The 21,675-nt window shown below is 39.7% G+C and overlaps 1 protein-coding gene and 1 non-coding gene across 4 annotated transcripts in view; one reads left to right on the top strand and one right to left on the bottom strand.

The window, feature by feature from the left end:
- The window catches only part of MON2 (MON2 regulator of endosome-to-Golgi trafficking), a 124,189-nt gene extending 112,352 nt beyond the window's left edge, over positions 1 to 11,837 (bottom strand). For 2 of the 3 annotated variants that reach the window (XM_027106885.1, XM_027106886.1), the window contains exon 1: positions 11,344 to 11,836. In XM_027106885.1, the coding sequence (XP_026962686.1) occupies positions 11,344 to 11,454 (111 nt within the window). In that variant the 5' untranslated portion in view covers positions 11,455 to 11,836. Of the gene's footprint in view, positions 1 to 11,343 lie in introns of all 3 variants that reach the window. The other variant, XM_027106888.1, reaches the window with a different exon arrangement.
- Positions 3,551 to 3,657, top strand: LOC113621371 (U6 spliceosomal RNA). Its single transcript, XR_003433157.1, has one exon. It is a non-coding gene; the product is annotated as a U6 spliceosomal RNA (small nuclear RNA).
- Positions 11,838 to 21,675: the final 9,838 nt, after the last annotated feature.

Genomic DNA, 21,675 nt, shown 5'->3' with positions numbered 1-21,675 from the left:
GTTGTATATCACAGTCCCCCTAGTCACTGCAGTGCTACTTCATACCTCAGCCTAGCCTACATCTTTAAGTGTCCTGTATAAATGCAAGTATTTAGCCCAGATTTCCTTCTATTTATCAGAGACTGTCTGTGTGAAGAAGAGTCTTTAACTTCTTGCTTTAAAAGCAACCCCTACTCTGATTAGATACTTATATATCCATAGGGGAACTACTCAATTTTTTAATATAAATTTTATTTGTTTTATTTTTGGCTGTGTTGGGTCTTCGTTCCTGTGCACAGGCTTTTCTCTGGTTGTGGCGAGCAGGGGTTAGTTACTCTTTGTTGCGGTGCACACGCTTCTCATTGCGGTGGCTTCTCTTGTTGCAGAGCATAGACTCTAGGCATGCAGGTTTCAGTAGTTGTGGCATGTGGGCTCAGTAGTTGTGGCTCGTGGGCTCTAGAGCACAAGCTCAGTAGTTGTGGTGCATGGGCTTAGTTGCTCCGCGGTATGTGGGATCTTCCCAGACCAGGGCTTGAACCCGTGTCCCCTGCATTGGCAGGCGGATTTTTAACCACTGCGCCACCAGAGAAGCCCCTCAATTGTAAATATAGTTATTTTTTTCCTGAATTGGCGCTTATGGAAAAAAAAAAAGTGTCAGTTCTGTAGACTTGAATAGGGATGATATAAGTTACAGTGGGAACTAAAATCTCTATTCCTGAGGGCAATCTATGAGTTGGGAAACAAAACCAAAAGTATTAAATATACTGCAGCATTTAATATTTGTTAACCTGAAAATTAATGTCTCTCAAGAAATATTTTTTTTCTCTTTCTCAAAATTCTTTGCTTACCCAAATAGACACACCCACCAGGAACTCTGAATATGGAAGCTAGCAGTATAGAAAAGCAGAGACAAGAGAGAATGCTGCCTCCTCTTTCAAGAGCACACAGAATATGCTTGGCCTCACTTCTCAATAAACTATTCCTGGGCAATCTCAATCCTATGGTTTCAATTACTTTCTAAAGGCTGAAGAATCCTAAATTATATTCCTGTCCCTTAACTGTCTCCTAAACTACAGGATTTATTAACCTATATATTTTAAAGGCACCTTAAATTCCAAATATTCAAAACGGATGCTATTATCTCTCACACACACCCCCAACTTCCACCTCAGCCCCAGAAAAACCTATTTCTTCTTCCTATAATCTTTATTTTTCCGAACAGCAGCAGCACCCATCCAGTCACTGACCAGACACCTGGGGCTTCTCCCTCATCCCACAAATATAATCAGCCACAAAGGCTATGTAGCGAACATCTCTTATACTCTTTTTTTCTTCTCAAATGCCACTTCTACACCTTAGTTCAAACTTCTCATTATCAACCTAAACTAAGAGATTTCTCTACTTCAAATCTTGTCCTCCACCCATTCACTGTCTCAAGTCTTCAACGGTCCCCCAGAACCCACCTCTACTAGTGTTTCTCAAAACTGAGTAGTGTAAGGACATCTTTTAAAAGTTAAAAAAAAAAAAATCTCATGGACCTATCCAGTCAGTGACAAATTTAAGTATTTATAAATAAAATTCGGAATCAACTCCTTATTTTTATAGCTCTTAAATTATAAAGCCAACACATTCACAATAAAGTGAACACTAAGGTAATGTGACAAATAAAGCTTTGCTGAAATTAAAACACTGCTAACAACATGAAGATAGTGCAGGTTTTTCTGATTTTGGCACTCCTGTAGTACCATGAGCAGTGACAGAAATAATTTTTTCCACCACCTTCTTTCTATGGCAAGTATCAAAAAGCCCTTCCATCTTTGTGGGCTGTCTATGGTTTGTACCTATGGTTGATCCCATTCCTCCTATGACATGTCTGTTTCTCTACTCTAGCTGTAAGCCCCATGAGGATAAGAAATATATTTCATTCATCTCCCCATATTACTAATGCCTATCACAGTGCCTAGCATACAGGGGCTATGTAATGAACATTTCTAAATAAACAAATGAAAAGTTCTAAACAGAGGGAGGGACTTTACTCCCCACTCACTGAAAAATAAAAATACGGTGGAAATTTGATCCAGAGATTGACAAAATGTCATCAGGACTGCAGTTTCATTTCTCTACCATTCTCTTGGTTCTGTCCTGTTCCCTGGGTAGGTTCATCCTCAGGCTGCTCCCAATCTTGGCAATAAAATTAGTTCCAGCCATTCTACACCTCACAACTTCATATGACACTATCCAGAAAGAGAGAAAAGGTCTCTTCCAGTAGCTCTTGAGGAAGAGAGAGGAAGCTTTCCCTTTCCAGGATCACTCACTGGCATTATGTGACTTGGGCAGAAATAGAGGTGCGGATAGGGAGGGTTAAATTAGATTAAACTAATCAAGGTATCCTGGAGCAAGGAATGAGATTAATTCATCTAAATTCAAAGGGTTGAAAATGAAGGACGAGTGCAGCCTACCACTGAAAGAAGTAAGAGGGAATGAATGCTAGGAAGGGAGTTAGCAAATGTCCACTACTAGAACCACATACAAATTTACAATAATAATAATATGCTTCTCTTCACCAAAGCTTCTATGTTGTATTTTAAAAAACAAAACAAAAACATATTTACTTTTTATAACATCTATGAGAGTAGAGCCTCAAAATTAAAACAAATTTACCAAAGCTCCAAATTAATTATTCACAGGATGTAGCATGAAACAAGAGCTAAAGAAGAAATGTGAAATTCAAGTTAATGGCAAGTTAAGGAGAATAATGTACTCAAAAGATACTAGGGAGGTATGAAGCTGCCTGTAGACTTATGATTTCAGATGTTAGGTAAAATCAAAAGACCTAAAGTCAAGTCCTCACTTGGGAATACCTAATAGACCTAGAACACTCCCTAGAGGACAATATCCTCATTAAACAATTACTACATTGAAACCAATAAACTTTTCTTCTGTTACATGTAATTAGCCTAAAATCCCAAAGCTCTGAAAAATATATACCTATATGGCATCCTATTCAAAACCTCTGGACTAAAAAATAGAAACAAAACAAACAAAGAGAAACCTCTAGCTTGGGGGCTTCCCTGGTGGCGCAGTGGTTGAGAGTCCACCTTACGATGCAGGGGACGCGGGTTCACGCCCTGGTCGGGGAGGATCCCACATGCTGCAGAGCGGTTGGGCCCGTGAGCCATGGCCACTGAGCCTGTGCGTCTGGAGCCTGTGCTCTGCAACGGGCGAGGCCACAACAGTCAGAAGCCCGCGTACCGCAAAAAAAACAAAAAAAAAACCTCTGGCTTCTAGGAAACAAATTTCCTTTAAGATACATATCAAATGAAAGACTGAAGTGCAGATTACATGTGGATAGCTAAAGATATATATGTGGTACCCCTACATATATGGTATCCCTTTTTTTTCCTTCTTTAAAAATTTAATCTCCTACAAGTATCTAATTAGCACCTCTCAGAAATACAAATGCTTTGAACTATGATGGACAGAAGGACAAAGAAAGATGCAAAACTGACCCTTAAGGAGAAATTTAGAAAAGAAATACCATAGCAGAAGGTAAAACATAAGAGTTATAAGGGTGCTCGCTTTGGCAGCGCATGTACTAAAATTGGAACGATACAGAGAAGATTAGCATGGCCCCTGCACAGGGGTGACACGCAAATTCGTGAAGCGTTCCATATTTTTAAAGATGTTAAAAAAAAAAGAGTTATAAGGAAATAACTTATAAAGTAAGCTTAAATGAAAGTTAAGAAAGCAGAGGAAAACATATTAGCTTGCAAAGTCTGGGCAGGAGCTGCAACTATTCTTGCCCCAGCACCAGCTAGTACATGGCACACAGCCGGTGTTCAAAAATTATCTCAGGAGCAAATGAATGAATATATGAATGAGTGAATTAGGGAAGAAATGAGAACATTATCTGTAAAGTTGGTTCATTCAGGCAACAAATAAATAAGCAACATGGGTTAAATTAAAGGTAGAATTTTAGCTATAAAAAAATGGAAGGAGGTGATTCCAGGACAGCAAAAGGAACCTCAAAAGCCACAGCATGGAAGAGGGAAGTAGTATTTGGAAATGGGCATATCTGGCATATGAAGAGAATATGGGCATATTTGGAGAATGAATAGCAGGCAATAGAGTTTGGCTGAATTATAAACACATTTGAGGAAAAACTGAGGGTGATGAAAGGTTGGGAAGATCAATAAGGTCTGAAATGCTATGCTGAGGAGTTCCTAAGTACGGAGTAGCCACTGAGAGTTTCTGACCTGTTCAGGTACATTATTCCGGTGGTAACATACAGAGTGGTCTTTTGTGCCATTAATGCACATCAAAGCTCAGTCATAAGACTGAAACCTGGAGCTAGAATAATAGCTAAGAAAATAGAAAAGAGGTGAGATATGTTAGAAATTACAGAGCTGGAAGGAACATCTGACAATGAATACAATGTAAAGAGAGTTGAGGGAGAGAAGACAGCCACATATAACTAAGGTAAGCAACAGTGATAAATACCATTAACAGAACAAGTGAAATGTGGGGACAGGACAAGTTTTAGAAAAGTAAGTTCAATTACCAGAAGTTCTATCTGAAGTATGTGAAAGATACTCTGGTAGATGTGTTTAACAGACAGCTGGAAATACAGGTCTAAGCTCAGTAAAGAGAGCAGAGTTAATGAAGTAGACTTAGAAGTCATCAGCACTGTAGTAAGACCAGAAGCAATGGGAGTAGATGAGAGTGCAAAGGAGATGAGCACAGATAAAGAAGAGGTCTCAAGACAGAACTTGGGATACACCTATATGTAAAGAAAACGAGAAGGAATACTGAAAGAGGAAGGAGAAATAGGAAAGTAGAATGTTACAAAAGTCAAAATGAGAATGACAAATAGCAACAAACAGCCATGTTGCAATAGAGTCAATGGATGCAACATTCCTAACCTAGTGGAAAGACAGTATTTTACGCAACTCTTGAGTTAACTTCAAGAAGATAAAGGCAGGTTCTCATTGATTTTTGTATTTCCTGCCATGATTTACACTTAAGAAACTAACTTCTATTAAATGATAAGAGTAATAGCAAAACCCTCTATTTTCTACATGGTTAAAAATAAGCTACACTTCTATAAAAGAAAAAAGGAGGAAAATATTTTCATTTCTGGAGACTGTCTTCCTTTTTGGTTTATTAGCCTGAAACAATGTCTTTTATTTCTTCTATGTCACCAAAGCACAATGCTAAGAAGATAATACATTCTTTTTTGACTAAACTATGTTTTCATTGTCCTTTGCTCTCTATTCATTTTCATGAAAGTAAAAATACAATGGTCAAAATCTTAGTAAAAAAATAAGCTATGTATGCTTTACACTTTAACAATAAATTTCAGTGGCTATGGTACTAACTTTCATAAATATATAAAACACGCTAGAGACTAATCAAAAGCTTTTTAAAAAGCTCTCATTGTAAAATGCTCTTAGAATACTGCAATAAGCTTGTAAAATTTTCCTAGATGTCCTAGTGAAAATGTTACTGCTTGTATTACTCTTGAAGTTAACATCTAAAATATTTATCAGAAGAAGATGAATTTAATAGACCCTAGGAATCTAAAGTACCTTTTCTGGAATAAAGTCAATGGCAGCATAAAAAAAAGAGTAGAGTCAAAATCTAAGATCACTAGCATGTCTACATAACTATGTAAAATTGCATTATACAGGAAAGTAAGTCTTGACCAAAATAATTTATAACTCCTTACCACACTTGTCATACTGCTCTGACTAGTGCTGACAAGTTTTTTGAATAAATTGTGAATACTTATTTCAGTGTATAAAACATGGATTTATTATTTATGCTGAGGGAAAGAACACAACTGGCTGTATCATGAGCAAATTTCTCTGACCAACGTCAACAGGAAGAAAACTATAGTACGTTATAGGATACTAAACAAAAACAGCTCCTAATTAAGCATGTATACATGATCCAGCCCTCATTCTTCACTGTCATAAGGTCCTGAAAATGAGATCTTCACCCTAGCAGAAGAGCCAGCTGACTTGGGCCTCAGTCCCCAAACAGCTGGTTGAAGGGAAAATCCTGTCATGGTAAGTAGAGGGCATCTCTCTCACCAAGGGTCCCCGCTCAGCCAGCTAATGCATAAAAACAACAGACACTGAGGAACTCTACCACAGGAACCTTTGCTTTTATAGGCAAAAATCCCTGCCAACCAAAACTTAAATGTATAAGAAGAAACAAAGTACATAGCCTGGGAAGACTACTTGTGCTTCATTATATACACCCTTACTGATTCCACTTCATTTAAAAAGAGAGAGAAAAAAACCCATCCTCAATCCTAATTCTGACCACCTCAAGTCAAATGATCTTCATTCCCTTTCCTCTTCTATCACCCACTCCCTGAACTTCATCATCCTCTAGTGCAGCACCACTTGGCAATCTGAAATCCAGTATCTCCACTTTTGTCCCTTTTGTCCTTATCCTTCTAGCTCTCTCACTCCCCAATACCACTGTTCTTGGATTAAAGTGTTCCAATTCAATTAAATTGCTGCTAGTCCCTTAACCTTTCCATCTTGCAATCAATCAAAGTTGTCTTGGATTGCCTTCTTTGGGAATCCAACCTAGATCTCATGATCCATCATCATTTCAACCACTTTTCCTGCGAAGACTCTTAAGTGTTCCAAGTCAATTTCTCCTTCACTTCTACAAAGTGATCCACTGCTCCCCTCAAACTTCCTATCACTATTTTCACCACAAACTACTCCTAGCAACAAGCTTGTTTCCTATCTTACCAAGAAAACAGAGGCCATAGGTCAAACTGTCCACAAATTCCTATCCCTCCATTATGCCCCTCGTTCAAATTTATTACATTCAAATCCATTTTTTTTCTTTTACCCTTCTTCTGTCAGAAGATAATGTGTCCCTTCTCAGATTGAAAGCCAGTTCATACACTTAAGCCCCTGAAACTCCAGCTTTCTCAGGGACCTTGCTCTAGCCAAGTATTCCCTTTCTCTCCCATATCCCTAACCTTAGTCACCCCAGCTGCCTCTTTCCCTTTAATGCTGTTATTTCCCAAAGTTCCTCCTGATATTCTCGTTCTATACACTCTTCCTGGGCCATTTTATCTACTCCTGTGGTTTCTACTAACATGTATAACTGACACGCCTAAATCTAAAATTCTAGACTTCCCTCTTAAGTACCAAACCATCATTTTCAAACACCTACTGATCATTTCCACTTGGATGTCACACATAAACCTTAAACTTAATATTCATGACTACTCATTTTCTCCAAAAACATTTTTTCCTCTTAGTGATTTACCCAGTTTCCCAAGCCAGAAACCTGGGAGGTATCACAGATTTCGCTTTCTACATTATAAAAAGGTCACTGTGCCCTGGTAATTTTACCTGCTAAATCTCTCTAATCCATACTCTCTCTTTCACCCATGTCTACCACAATGCAAGCCACTTTCTGTCTACCCCTACTGCTACCTCAGTGCAGACAATCATCTCTATAAAATTTGCTCTCTATGCCTCAATCTCAATCCCCTCTAATTCTTCCCTTCAGTACTGTTACTGTAATGTTACTGAATATAAATTTGATATTACTCCCTCTCTTAAAAAGCCTTAATGGCTTCCAATCACCTTCAGCATGAAATTTCTTTTACGTGGAATACAAACATGTGCTATTTCCTCTGCCTAGAATGACCCCCTTCTTCTCTTGGCTGGCTTCTACTCATCCTATAAAGACTCAGCTCAGGAATTACAAACTCGCTCTGACCACACTTCTAGGCTCAATTAGATCCCCCTCATCTGTTTCCACAGAGTAGTGCCTGCAAACAGAAATGACCAAAAAGGTTTTATTCGTTAAATACATAAAACCTCAGAGTTTCCTGCCTCTGCAGGCCACTGAATATCAATTACACCAAAGTGATTTTACAAAGTTTTAAAGTAATTTTTAAGACAATGAAAAAAACTTTTCATACAAATATTCCAGAACAAATTAGCTAGTATGCCTACACTAAAAAAAACAAGGCTTCCCTGGTGGCGCAGTGGTTGAGAATCCACCTACCAATGAAGGTAACATGGGTTCGAGCCCTGGTCCAGAAAGATCCCACATGCCATGGAGCAACTAAGCCCATGTGCCACAACTACTGAGCCTGCACGCTACAGCCCACAAGCCACAACTACTGAGCCTGCGTGCCACAACTACTGAAGCCCACACGCCTAGACCCCGTGTTCCGCAACAAGAGAAGCCACCACAATGAAGCCCGTGCACCACAGTGAGGAGTAGCCTCCGCTCGCGGCAACTGGAGAAAGCCTGCATGCAGCAACAAAGACCCAACGCAGCCAAAAATAAATAATAAAATAAATAAATTTATTAAAGAAAGAAAGAGAGAGAGAAAGAAAGAGAGAGAGATAAAGAAAGAAAGAAAGAGAAAGAAAGTTATACTGCTGAAGCATGAAAATTCATATTTAAGGAAAATAAGGAGAAAAAAGAGGAAGGACTATTGCTGTTATTATTTAATTACTATATTATAAAATGACAAAATGATATTATAGCCACTATAAAAACAACTTAATATGCAAATTGTTTTGTAAATGAAAACAATTAAGTTGGAGAAAACTGTAGAAAATCCAAAGATAAGTAATAAATATCAGTAAGACATTATCCTTTATCAACACTCTTTTCTTCTGTTTTTGTAACAGATTTGAAATCTTAAAAAATCCAGCTTATTATTAATTAAGAAAAATATTAAAGCCAAGCACTATGGCCAAAAAGGTAGAAATTATTAAAACTTAAAGACTAAACATAGAATGTCTCACTTCATTCTACCTTGTTTATAAAGTAATGGAGAGGGACTTCCCTGGTGGCACAGTGGTTAAGAATCCGCCTGCCAATGCAGGGGACATGGGTTCAAGCCCTGGTCCAGGAAGATCCCACACGTCGCCGAGCAACTAAGCCCGTGCACCACAACTACCGAGCCTGCACTCTAGAGCCCATGAGTCACAACTACTGAAGCTCGCACGCCTAGAGCCTGTGCTCCGCAACAAGAGAAGCCACTGCTTGCCGCACCTAGAGAAAGCCTTCACACAGCAAAGAAGATCCAACGCAGCTAAAAAAAAAAAAAAAAAAAAAGTAATGGGGAAGGAGACAACCATTCCAAAGCACATATGTAGTTAGCACTGTATTGTATTAAGTTCTTGAGTAGGCTTTTAAGTAGTTCAAAATCACTATTTTGCAGATAATGTTTGTGAAGATACTGGGAGAATGTTAACCAGCAAATCAGTATACAGATGGAAAAGCTTCTTATACATAGAAAGGCTTTGCCTTAGGGTCTACCAAGCATACCTCTCCCCTGACCCCCACCCTCCTAAAAAATAAATACTACTAAAAACTTACCAGTTCTTTTAAGAACAAAAGTCAAAGTACAGCACTGCTATCAAATTACCAGGGAAAATTTAATTCAACCAAAATATTTCTTGAAAGTCAAGCCTCTCTCCTAAAAAAACATCACTATTAGGCTAATGACTTCATTCTTGTTTTACACTTGTGACACAGTCAAGGTTTTTTTTTCAATTCCTAAAGGACTGCCCTGAGCATATTAAAAGTGCCACTGGTTAAGAAGTCAAAGTTCTTATATCCAACAAATTCCTGTGGAGCCTGTACTATACACAAAATTATGTATCAGAGATAATCACACCAAAAGTTACTTTTGCCATAACCTAGAAGACTAGGTGCAATTACTAAATACCTCTTTAGCTAAGGTTCAAGTAAAAAAAGCTAATGAGCTTTATTGAAAGTTCCTAGATTAGAAAGGGACTGAGTTTTAGAACTTTGTAAATTAGCTGTTTGGAGCTCTGAATGCATTTTCCAATAGAAATAATGTAATAAATGGCAATTAAATCCACAAACCAGCCCACAAAAGCCTATGATACAGAGGAATCACAATTTTTATATGGATTATAAGAACTGGGAATAGCTGGTTCTATAAATTATTGTTAAAATTACAAAACAGGATTTGAAATTTTCTAATTTCCTTACAATTAGAACAGCCTATTTCTTTAAAATTATTTAAAATGGCCAAATTGTTTTTTTGTGTGTTTTTTGGCCAAATTCTGTAAAATACTTTTTATAACTTTGAACAGATCATATAGAGAAAATAATGAAAATCGATATCACAACAAACTACTGACTGAAATAAAACTTATAATAGTCATCTTTCCAAAAGTGGCACATCTGGTTTCCATCATTGGGTAGGTAATATTTTCTTACTTTATTAAAAAAAATACTAGATGGAGTTTGTTGAAGAATGATGAGACCAAAGCACTTACAGAAAAGTTAAGGTTCCTTAGAAGTCTAAAATTCAAACTTTATTGGATAAGTTCTAATTATGAAATTGCAGGTACTCCAAACTACATTAAATAGGAAGAAATATAAAATAATTGCTTTTACAAAAATGTCACTGAAATATCTTATTTCAGAAACGTGAAAAGAAATTGAGTAGCATCTTTAAAAAGTTTAAGAGAAATAAAATGGCATCTTAAGATAAAAAGCCAATAGAGACTAAATGTTAATAATTTCAATTCAGGAACTATTTGGAGAATTTAATTTGTATATATTATTAACTTGAGCCTGTTTAATAATACGCTTTTTCCCTCTTAAGACTTTCTCATCATAATGTAATAAACCCACTATTTAACCCTATTTTACATCAGAAAGAAAACTGAAGCTCAAAGAGGTTAAGTAAGATGTCTTTCTGTTTTGCTAGCACTTAAATTCAGGTGTATTCTCTTTGACTCTAAGCCCAAACTTCTCAGTACAGTATTGCTCATAACAAGGCTTAAATGATTCCTGTGGCTCTTCACTATTTGTCCTAAGTCAGGTGTCTCTAGATAATTGAATACTTCATGAGATTGGTAAGAGTTAAGCTGCATGACCCATGACAAAGAAGGAAAGCTACTTCCAATTGAGCGATATATACTATAAACGCAAAGGGGCACAGACTGTACAACAACTATGATTATTAGTTTTTAGAAGCAACGAACATAAGTTTCTGAATCCTGCCGTGACCAATTTAGTGTTTGAAAACGGCCAGAAAAGGGGAGGGTACCATACACCTAGCTGAATTCGCTGAATCGGCTCAAGCCGCGAACTTCGTTCCTAAATCTGGTGGACAGGACGGTAGAGAAAATGAAAGCGCCTCACACTCGCCAAAGCAAACTATGAAAACGCTTGTGGAAAAAACCACCGGTTCGTACATCTGGAAAGGTGGAGGGCCAAAGGGGAATCAGACAGGGCTGGAGGATGCAAGTGAAGGACGGGGTCTAACAGGACCGGCTATGCTCACCGTGCCTTCTCCCGAAGTCGCCCAAAGCTTACCTCCTTGACAGGTGGGAATTTCTTCTTGCATTCCAGGGACAGGGCCCGCAAGTCGCTCTGCATATTCTCCAGCAGCTTCTTAACCGCCTCGGGGCTGTTGGTGCCAGACATGATCCACCAAGCTCCGTGCCAATTTCTGAGCGGCGCAAACGAACTCCGGCACCTGTCAGCTCCGTGGGGCGACAGGCAGCTCCTTCCAGGAGCCTCCGGCCCTTGGGCTGTCCGCCTCTAGGGCTCCGCGGGGGCTCGGCCCAGCCTGGGCAGCGAGCCCGAGCGCCCCCGACAGCCTCCTCGCAACTCCCCCGGCTCTTATCCGAGGGGCCCCCGCAGTCGCCCCGCCCCGCTAGCCTCCGCCGGCTCTGGCAGAGGAGCCCACAAGGTGGGCAAGTCCCTCCCGCTGACGCAGGCTGGGCCACACCGGTTGTCACCAGCCAAGCTGGTGAGAAGCTTCAGCGCTGTCTCCCCGGACCTCCCAGACTCCCCGACGCCATTAGCCGAGTCGCCCACAATTCCGAGCGCGGCCGGGACACGTCAGCTGCACTTCCGGGCACCGCGGCCACCGCCTCCGCCGCGGCCAACCCGGGCGGCGAGCCTCAGGCAAGGCGTGGCCAGGGGCGTGGTCACGCTCCGGGCAGGCCCGGATCAGGCCCGGGGCGCTTCCCGGGGCCCCCGCTCCCGGCCTCGGAGCCGGCTTGAGGCGCAGTTTGCCTCGAGATTCGCTTCCTTTTAGGTGACAGGTGTCTGAATAGAGCCCCTGGTACTCGTTGTTGTACCTCTTTGCGTATGTTTGTGTTAAATTGTATTTCGGTGTAAACAGTTTGCTTCCTTTCGGATTAATCTTCATTTGTCTTGTCCCTCTTCATTTCTGCCTCTTCGAATCTCGGGGCTAGTGGCCCCAAATCAACGCTTACCTTCTGTTAATTTTTTCCCCCTGAGGACCTAAACTGCAATTCCTCCACAAAGTTGTACAAAGCATGCTGGTGCACTTACTGCGGAGCCGTCACTTATTTTCCTAATCTGTAAAATGGAACATTAAATTGCCCTCTATTCCAAACCCTCCGCTGGTTTTCCATTTTGCCCAAAGTAAAAGCCAGAATTCCTCTTTTCACCTACCTGGCGCTCTGCGATCTGTCTCACCTCCTTTACTGCGTGTCTGTCTCCTCGCTAAAATGAAAGTTTCAGAAGCGTTGGGTTTTTTTGTTTTGTTTTGTTTTTTTCTGTTTTGTTCCCTGCTGTATCTCCAGTGTTTAGAACAGTGCTTGGCGCAAAGTAGGTGATCGATTAATATTTGTTGAATGAATGGATACCCTACTAAAAACAGCATTTTGATGCTCAAATAAGGAACCCATATAAAAGCCTTCATTAGGTCTGAAGTGCCAAACACATGGGAGGCAAAGATAAACAGAAACGTCATCTGTGCTTCTACGAAGATCCAGGTCACTATACTTTTGTCCAAAACATTTTGCAGCTAACGAGTAGGAAGCAAAGAAAGGTAGAGGGAAAGCCTGAACCAGGGTAAAGGTAGGAGATGAAGAAATGAACACCTTCAGACAACTGAGCTAATGACACCTTTACAGGACAGAAGACAGGGACCTATGAGATTTTCAGTGGGCGGCAGTGTTGGTTGTAAAATAAGAAGGCCTTGCACCACAAGTAATTTGTAAACTAAGCAATTTCTTTTTCTTTTTTTTCCTCTGAGACAAAGCAAAGCAAGGGTGAATAAAGGTGGCAGATGAGGTAAAAGTAGGGAGGTCCTAGAACAGTAGCTTGGATCATTTGTGCCTATCACACAACTTCTGGGAAACTTGACAGCTGTATTAAAAGATGTGAATTTAGCTAAAAAATAAAAACTTTGGCAGAATTGTCACAAAGGCAGCCACATACAATATGCAAAGGAATGGGCACAGCTGTGTTCTACTAAAGCTTTATTTCCAAAGAAAAAAGAAAAAAAAAACTTTGGCAGAATACAGGAATATGTGGCAGATGTTATTCTTGAGGTCCCAGGGAGCTTTTTAAAAATGAGCCTCTAATAACTGGCCTAGTAATCTATGACAAGTGTCCCCAACTCCCCAGGCCACCGATACTGGTCCACAGCCTGTTAGGAACCTGGCCGCACGGCAGGAGGTGAGTGACCAGCGAGCAAAGCTTCATCTGCCACTCCCCATTGCTCCCCATCGCTCGCATTACCACCTGAACCATTCCCCCACCCCGTCCGTGGAAAAACTGTCTTCCACGAAACCGGTCCCTGCCAAAAAGTTTGGGGACCGCTGCTCTAGGATTGAGATCCCATCTAGTGCCTTTTCCTATGTAGCCAATTTTTCTATTGAAATTTATTTGTTTTTTTAATAAATTTATTTATTTTATTTATTTATTTTTGGCTGCTATGGGTCTTCGTTGCTGTGCATGGGCTTTCTCCAGTTGCGGCGAGGGGGGGCTACTCGTGGTTACAGTGCACAGGCTTCTCATTGCAGTGGCTTCTCTTGTCGCGGAGCACAGGCTCTAGGTACTTGGACTTCAGTAGTTGTGGCACGTGGGCTCAGTAGTTGTGGCTTGCAGGCTCAGCAGTTGTGGTACATGGGCTTAGTTGCTCCGTGGCATGTGGGATCTTCCCGGACCAGGGCTCGAACCCGTGTCCCCTGCATTGCAGGTGGATTCTTAACCACCGCGCCACCAGGGAAGCCCTACTTGTTTTCATTATTAGTAACTTTGGCATGATTTACTCAAAATCAATCTTCCTAGAGTCTTTTACATCTCTATTATATATAGTTGAGGGAATGCAGTTGGAATTCATTAATTAAAAGTGACACAAAATGATTTGAAACGCCAAAATTTTCTTAATGTGTAACAATTACCTATATCTAGTATTCTGTAAATTTCTTTAAAAAAAAACAAGAACAAATAGTTTTCCACTTACATATGCCCAGAGAGGCTGTATTGCCCCAGGAACAATGCATGACTTTATTCCAAAACCAAGCAAGTTAGCAAAGGTAAAAACAATTTTTGGTTTCACAAGTTAAGAAATCAGATAAACTCAGGAGTTAGCATTCTGAAAACAGAATCATTTCTCTTTTAGTACCAAAAACAAATTTTTCAAATATGTATTATTGTTTTCGGGTATATCAGGAAGTACTTTTAAAATTGTAGCACACCTGTAAATGTTGGTATGAGTGTAATGTGCCTACAGAATCTGTCTTCATTGAACATCACACTAATAAATGCCTGATAAATGTAACCTTTTATTACCATAAGTAATGCTTTTACAGCATTATCAAATAGTAGCTAAGCCTCAGGCTCTCAAGTCAAAAAGCCCTCCATTTGAATCTCTGCCCTGTTAGTTACTATCTGGGTGACTCCAGCAAATTATTTAACCTCTCAAATTTTCAGTTTCCACTTCTTTATTTATTTTTAATTTTTAAATTTTATTTTTTTTTTATACAGAAGATTCTTATTAGTCATCAATTTTATACACATCAGTGTATACATGTCAATCCCAATCGCCCAGTTCATCACACCACATCCCCACCCCCCCGCGGCTTTTCCCCCTTGGTGTCCATACGTTTGTTCTCTACATCTGTGTCTCAACTTCTGCGCTGCAAACCGGTTCATCTGTACCATTTTTCTAGGTTCCACATATATGCGTTAATATACGATATTTGTTTTTCTGTATGACAGTCTCCAGATCCATCCACGTCTCAACAAATGACCCAATATCGTTCCTTTTTATGGCTGAGTAATATTCCATTGTATATATGTACCACATCTTCTTTATCCATTCGTCTGTCGATGGGCATTTAGGTAGCTTCCATGACCTGGCTAATGTAAACAGTGCTGCAATGAACATTGGGGTGCCTTCTACTTCTTTAAAAGAAGAAAATACAAGTGCCCCCTCATGAGGTAGTTCTAATATCTAAATGAGATATTGCAGGTAAAGCACAATACCTAGCACACATTAAGTGTTGAGTAAATGTTTTAAATAGAAAAAGGTAACTTTTGAGGTCATTACTCACGCTGTTTTATTAACTTCTAAATAGACTTAATTATCAACAAGTTTTAACTTTCTAGTTGAAAATTAGGAAACCCATCTTTTTCTGAGCCTTTGTTATGAATCTTTTAGAAAGTTAATCTAACAATGAGCATGTATTCATGTGTAAGAAGAAAACATCTAATATCATTCTGAAACATCTATCTCAGTTTAAGGATGACATACAAATATTACTCAATCTACCTTGCTAGTTGTTCAATCCCTGAGATTTCATCATCATTCATTTATTCTCCTCTTGGACTTTTCTCTCTTTCACCTACTCCATAAATATTAGTATTTCCCAGGATTCTGTTCCCAGCTCTCTTTTCTTAATTTATCCTCCCAAGTGATCTTATACACACCATGACTTCAATTCCTACCAATCCATTGATATCACCCTATATAACCTCCATTTTGACAAATACCAATAGAATGTCCAGATTAACAGAAATACCACAATAGGGCTAACACTTGGATTTACATATCTAAGGGATACAGAAAGGAATATAGTTGTAATATCAACCAAGATATGAAAGTGCAAGCTTCTAGACCTTCCAAATACTCAGACCTTCTGGAATATATAACATCAGACCTTCTGGAAACTTTACTTCCCCTTCAGTCCTAGCCTTATATACGTAAAGCTAAACCGGTCCTATACATAGCCTTCTGAAGAGACTGCCTCACCTAGGCAAGGTAACTCATCAATCTCAGAGTTATACAATGTACAGTGTGATAGCTAAGGTGCAGTACAGAGGATATTCAGACATGAACAAATCCTATATTCTCAGCTTCCCTAGGCTAACACAGCCTAGTCCAAGAGCATCCCTAAAGTTAGTGCTAGGGAAATAAAACAAGAAATTGTTATTCAGATATCTCTGAAATTCATGATATCAAGCCCTTATACACAAGATTATAACTCCAGAGCTCTTGTGTGAGATCCAGATATGAACATTCCACTGCCTACTGGACATCTTTACCTGGAAGTTTCACCGGCACCTGCCACTCCTCCCCATAAAGGAGTCGGTCCTCTTCATACGTCACATTTCTCAATGAAAGGCATCACCATCCATCTGGTTGCCCAGACGAGGAAACTAGGAATCAGACTTGATTCTTCCTGCTCCCTCACTGACTACATCTAAGCTGAATCAAATTCTGTTCATTCATCCCTCTTCGTAATCCAATTCATCGAACATCCATCACCATCTCTCGCTGATTTAAAACAGATTCCAAAGTATAATCTCTACCTCTAGTCCATTTTCAACTTATTTCCACATTGGTCCCAGGGTCTTCTTTCTGAAATGAAAATGTGAATCCCTTTTATAATTATTGTTTTCAGATTGAACTCCAAACTCCTTTTCATGGTGTACTAGTTAGATTATTTTTAGATACCTCAGGCAGTAGGCGTTCAAAGAATAGTGCATGAGAAAATGAGAGAGAAAGGAGTTTCAACCATAAAGCCAGGCCCCATGGGAATATAGGAAAAGCTTGGCTTCAAAGAGCCTAGAATGTAGTTTGAAAACTAGAAAAACCTTTGGTGTCCATACTGCTTGATTGATCTTAGCAGCAGATGCATTTTGCTTCCGTCTCCCTTGAATGCTCAAGTATTACCAAGACACAGCTACTCTATGTTTCTACTAATATTTCTCCTGCCTCTTCCAACCAGTTATCTCACTCCAATTCTACACATCAGTGAGATTCTGTTTTCTTATGGCTTCTGCTTCCCCGTGTCTTTTGCTACCTCATGGTCTTTGCTGCTTTTCTTATTTCTCTGTGTCTATTTAGCTTCTGTTTCACTACCCTACCAACTACATATGTTCTCTTTATGTGTCACATTCATATTTCTAAAGAGAAAGAATCTAAGTAGTTCTGCAAATCACATATATGTGGTATATTCCTATTTTGCTGTGCCTTTTGCTGGACCACCTCATAGGTCCAGAAAGATTACAGATTAACTATTTTTGGAGCAGGGGACACACCTGGTTCAAACAGCTGTGGTCAAGGGTGATGGATCTATGTGGTCAGGGGAAGGGTCTCATGTGGTACAGAACATGGGCATCTGTGCTGAAGAAAATGTATCAGAGATCTGTTAGTTGAATGAATTAATAAGAAATTTTATTTGCAAATGTGTTTGTAAGTGCTTTCTTATTCACTTTTTATCAATAATTATATTTTAATTATTGTTTATAATCTAAAGCATTTGGAGATTAAAACTATGTTAAACTCATAATTAATAGCTATTGTGAATTTAATTTTAGTTTTATTTTAGTCTCACTCTATTATTTTTCCTTTGTCATCATTAATTCTCTCTGAATTATTTTTCCTGAAATCAATTCATTTCCACAGTTTTCTTTTTCAAAGAATTTTACTTAGTCCAGAAATGGTCTTTAATGCCTCTTGGCACATACTGTCTGTGTACTTCTTAAAGAATATTCTCAAAGAATCCCTTAAGCTTTAATTTTCAGAATTAAAAATTATAACTTGCTGGCTGGTCTAAATTACATACTACCTGAAGGACACAGATGATTTCTTTACACAATAAGAAAATGATTATGAAAGACAAATTGTGAATAGAGAACCTATAACCTACTATTTCAAACATCATGTTTCTAAATGTAAACAATAAGTTGTTTATATATTACTTATGCTTACTTTCCAAAATGATTTTTTAAACATTTTATTTTCTGTCTTTATTGTAACCTCTTTACGAACATAAAATGATTCTTACATATGGCCCATCAGAATTTGGTCCCTGTTGTGTGGAATGGCAGTAACAATGAAGTAACAATGAAGGAGCAAGTTTTTTAACAAGATAGCCATCTTCACTGCAAAACTGCTCTTAGTTGGTCCTTCCCAAAATCATTGTATCCATCAGCTACCAGAGTGAAAATGGTGCAGAAGTAGTTCTGCTTTGAGAAAGAAGAGGGAACAGTCACCTCTGATAGATGTCCTCCACTCCTAGCAGTTCACTGAACGTTTTAACCAGCCGAGGCAGGAGTGGCAGTATATAGATTTGCCGGGTTGTTTCTATATTACAGAGATTGAAATGCTCCACTGCACCGTTTTCAGGGTCCAGTGGATTAGACTCTTTCATCCTGTGATGATGAATTCTCTAGAGACATTTAATATTAACAAGAAATCATTTTAGAGATATTTCTTCTAATAGTTGTTATTTCTATAGCATCTTAAAGCCTTGTCCTTTATTCTTTCTTTCAATCTTGTTCCTGAGGCCAAGACCACACTGTCTGGTTGACCCCAGCTCCTTTCAGTCAGTCCTCTCATTGCAGGGCTCACACTGGAAACCCATATGATGGGGGCTTCAGGCCAGCTTATCCTTCATAACCTTCATTCTGAGCTTGTTTCTCAAACCTGACTCTGTCCTTTGACCCCCGCCTTCCTGGCTATATTAAGCTGGGTTCCCTGGGCGCAGACCCTAAGGAGAGATTTGTGTGCAAGTAATTTATTAAGGACATGTTCCCAGAAGAAGCCAGTAGAGAGTAGGGGAAGCAGGGAAATGGAAGAGACCAATCAGGCAAAGCCCCAAGGAGGGCAGGGGAACGTTAGGGAAGCCTCTAGGCAAGGGATCTGTCTCATGTACATCAGCCACATCAGCCGTTGGCCAAAGGCTCTCCCAGGTCTTCTGGCTCTCCGTGTGTAGGAGGCAAAGAAACCAGAAGCCCAAGGGCAGCTCAAGACGCAAAAGCACACTGAAAGGGGAGTAGAGAAAACAGCACAGGCTGCACAGAAATGATGAAAGCGACAGATCTGGCAGAACGCTTCACTACACTGTCTTACTGGGCCACTGTCAGTCATTCCGTCCTCTAGATCAAACCATCCCTGAGACCCTCTTACCCCAGCCTCCACTGTTGGAGCAGTGCTCTCCCACCAGGCATATGCCAGCGCAGTGGTTCTCAATCAGGAGCGACTTTTCCCCTGCTCCCATCCACCCTGCCCTGGGACATTGGGCAATGTCTGGAGACATTTTAGATTGTCACAACTTGAGGAGGGGATACTAATTGCATCTGGTGGGTAGAGGCCAAAGCTGATGCCAAACATTTTACAATGCCCAGGGCAGCCCCCCCTAACAAAGAGTTATCCAGTCCAAAATGTCAGTGGTGCCAAGGTTGAGAAACCTTGCATCTAGCATCAGTTTCGGAAGTTAGATCACTGCTTTGTTCTCCAGTGTTTGAAAACCTGGCTTGTGATCTGCCTGGTACCCCGATTCTCTAGAATGATTCTCATGAATCCCCAGACTCCTTCTCAAACTGAGAGTCAGTCCCTGAGCCCCAGCCTCATGTCATGTCCACCTGCCTGCATGTCAGAATATTGCCTGCTTCTAGGTCCCTGTATCTAGGAGCTTTGTCTGACCACACGGGTGAACAAGCAGTTCCTCTAGCTGAAACTTCTTGAAGTCAGTTATCCTCCCTGAATATTAATATCATCTGTGTTTGTTAATCTGTTCTTGGGTATCAAATGCCACCTCCCTGTCTAGACTTCTTCCTATGGCCTCAGTTTCATTTATTCTCCTCTGGCCGATTCTTCCCACTTTTCACCGTACTGCTCTTTCATCAAATGGGCACACACAGTTTCACACTCCCATCCTTCCTGGTTAGCCCAGCCTCACTGTAGTTAATACATCTGTGTCCAGCTGCTTGACTAGACGCCCCAAAATGTATTTTAGAGTTAGAAGATGTGTCCCATAGAGAGCTAGGAGATCGCATTGGTTTAGCTTAATATTTCCTAACTGGGAAAATCAGGAAAGAGGTGTCCATGCAAAGCAGCATCTAGGCTAGGTTTGTCTTGTAAGTCCTCCTCTAAGTCTGAAGAGAGAACAGTTCCCACTTCTAGAGCAACTGTGTGGGAATCTCTATAATAAATGCATTTACTTTTAGACCCACTAATTTTTTTTGCTTAGTTTAATATCAAATTAAAAAAAATCCCTCTTGAAATTTTTAAAGGACTCAGCAGCAATAAATTGGCTGTGTGGTCTAACACACTGCATGATATGCATATCCTGCCCCCAAAACAACAAAATAAATGGAAACAATGAAATTAATTTATGTTTTATGATGTGAATATAAACTGACGAGAGAATTAAATCTCTCAGGTCAGTAATAATAAGTCTAACTTGCAAAAAAACATAAATGTATTTACTATCTCATTTAATTTAACATTTGCAAAAGAATCCTGTGAATTAAGAATTACTGTTTCTATTTTACAGATGAGGAAGCTCAGACTCAAAGAGATTAATTCACTTACTAAAAGTCCTCTAAATAGAAAGTTGTGAGTCAGGATTCCCAGTCAGGGATTTTTTGTTTGTTTTTTGTGGGTTTTTTGCCACACTCCACGACATGTGGGATCTTAGTTCCCCAACCAGGGATCGAACCCGCGCCCCCTGCATTAGAAGGGCAGAGTCTTAACCTCTGGACCACCAGGGAAGTCCCTCAACTCAGGTTTTTTGACTATAAAATTTGCGCTCCTACTTCAGCTGTATTTCAGAAATGACATGTTGTCCCATGAAAATCTGGTAAAGCTTGAGGCGTTTCCCCCCTTAATCTATTTCCTGAAGATTTTGTTGATTATTCCTTTCAGATTGATTATTTGTTTAAAAAGAAAAAACTTTAGGTTTGTCATAACACTCAGTACATTTCCCTGTGGAGAATAACATACGTTCCATTTAACTATAAGCTTATTTTCCTGTCTCCCCGCTATACTACAAGTTCTTCAATGGAAAGGCCCTTGTATTATTCATTGCTATACGCCTGGCAACTGGCAAATATACACCTGGCTTCAATAAACATTCATTTTGGTTACGTGGATTCTTTTCCTCTATCAAATAGGAACAAAGATACTGAGAAAGTTATCAAGACAAGAATTCAAGCAAAGGACAACAAAATAAGGGATAGGGTATACACACTAGGCAATCTGATCCCACAGAGAGAACTGGGATAAATTTTGGAAGTGAGGGCCGCCATGTACCTGCCACTCTGCGTCTTTTCCCACATAGCTGTTTCCTTCCCTTAAGAAACATCGATACTCGTTGCATTAGTGAGTGAATGAGTGATTGACTGAACAAATGAATGCTGCTCCTAGGATGAGATTTCTTTCTTCAAATTTTAAGACCTGAACTGTAAAAAATATCTGGTCATTGTGGAAACAACTGTATGTGGCATATGGTGTGTGCCAGACATAAATGTTTCAAATCTTTGAAATAAAACTTGAGTAACAACCAAGATTTCTTCTTGAGATCAGTGAAAACAATGTAGATTCTTGATCGAGGTTTGGTTACTCTGCAGGCAGTCAAAGATGACTTT

This window comes from Aethalodelphis obliquidens, unplaced genomic scaffold (genome assembly GCF_003676395.1).
Source record: "Aethalodelphis obliquidens isolate GAN/ISIS:26980383/991018 unplaced genomic scaffold, ASM367639v1 scaffold8, whole genome shotgun sequence".
Lineage (NCBI taxonomy): Eukaryota > Metazoa > Chordata > Mammalia > Artiodactyla > Delphinidae > Aethalodelphis > Aethalodelphis obliquidens.
The sequence above is the reverse complement of the archived record's forward strand: the minus strand, read 5'-3'. Positions and strand labels throughout refer to the sequence as shown.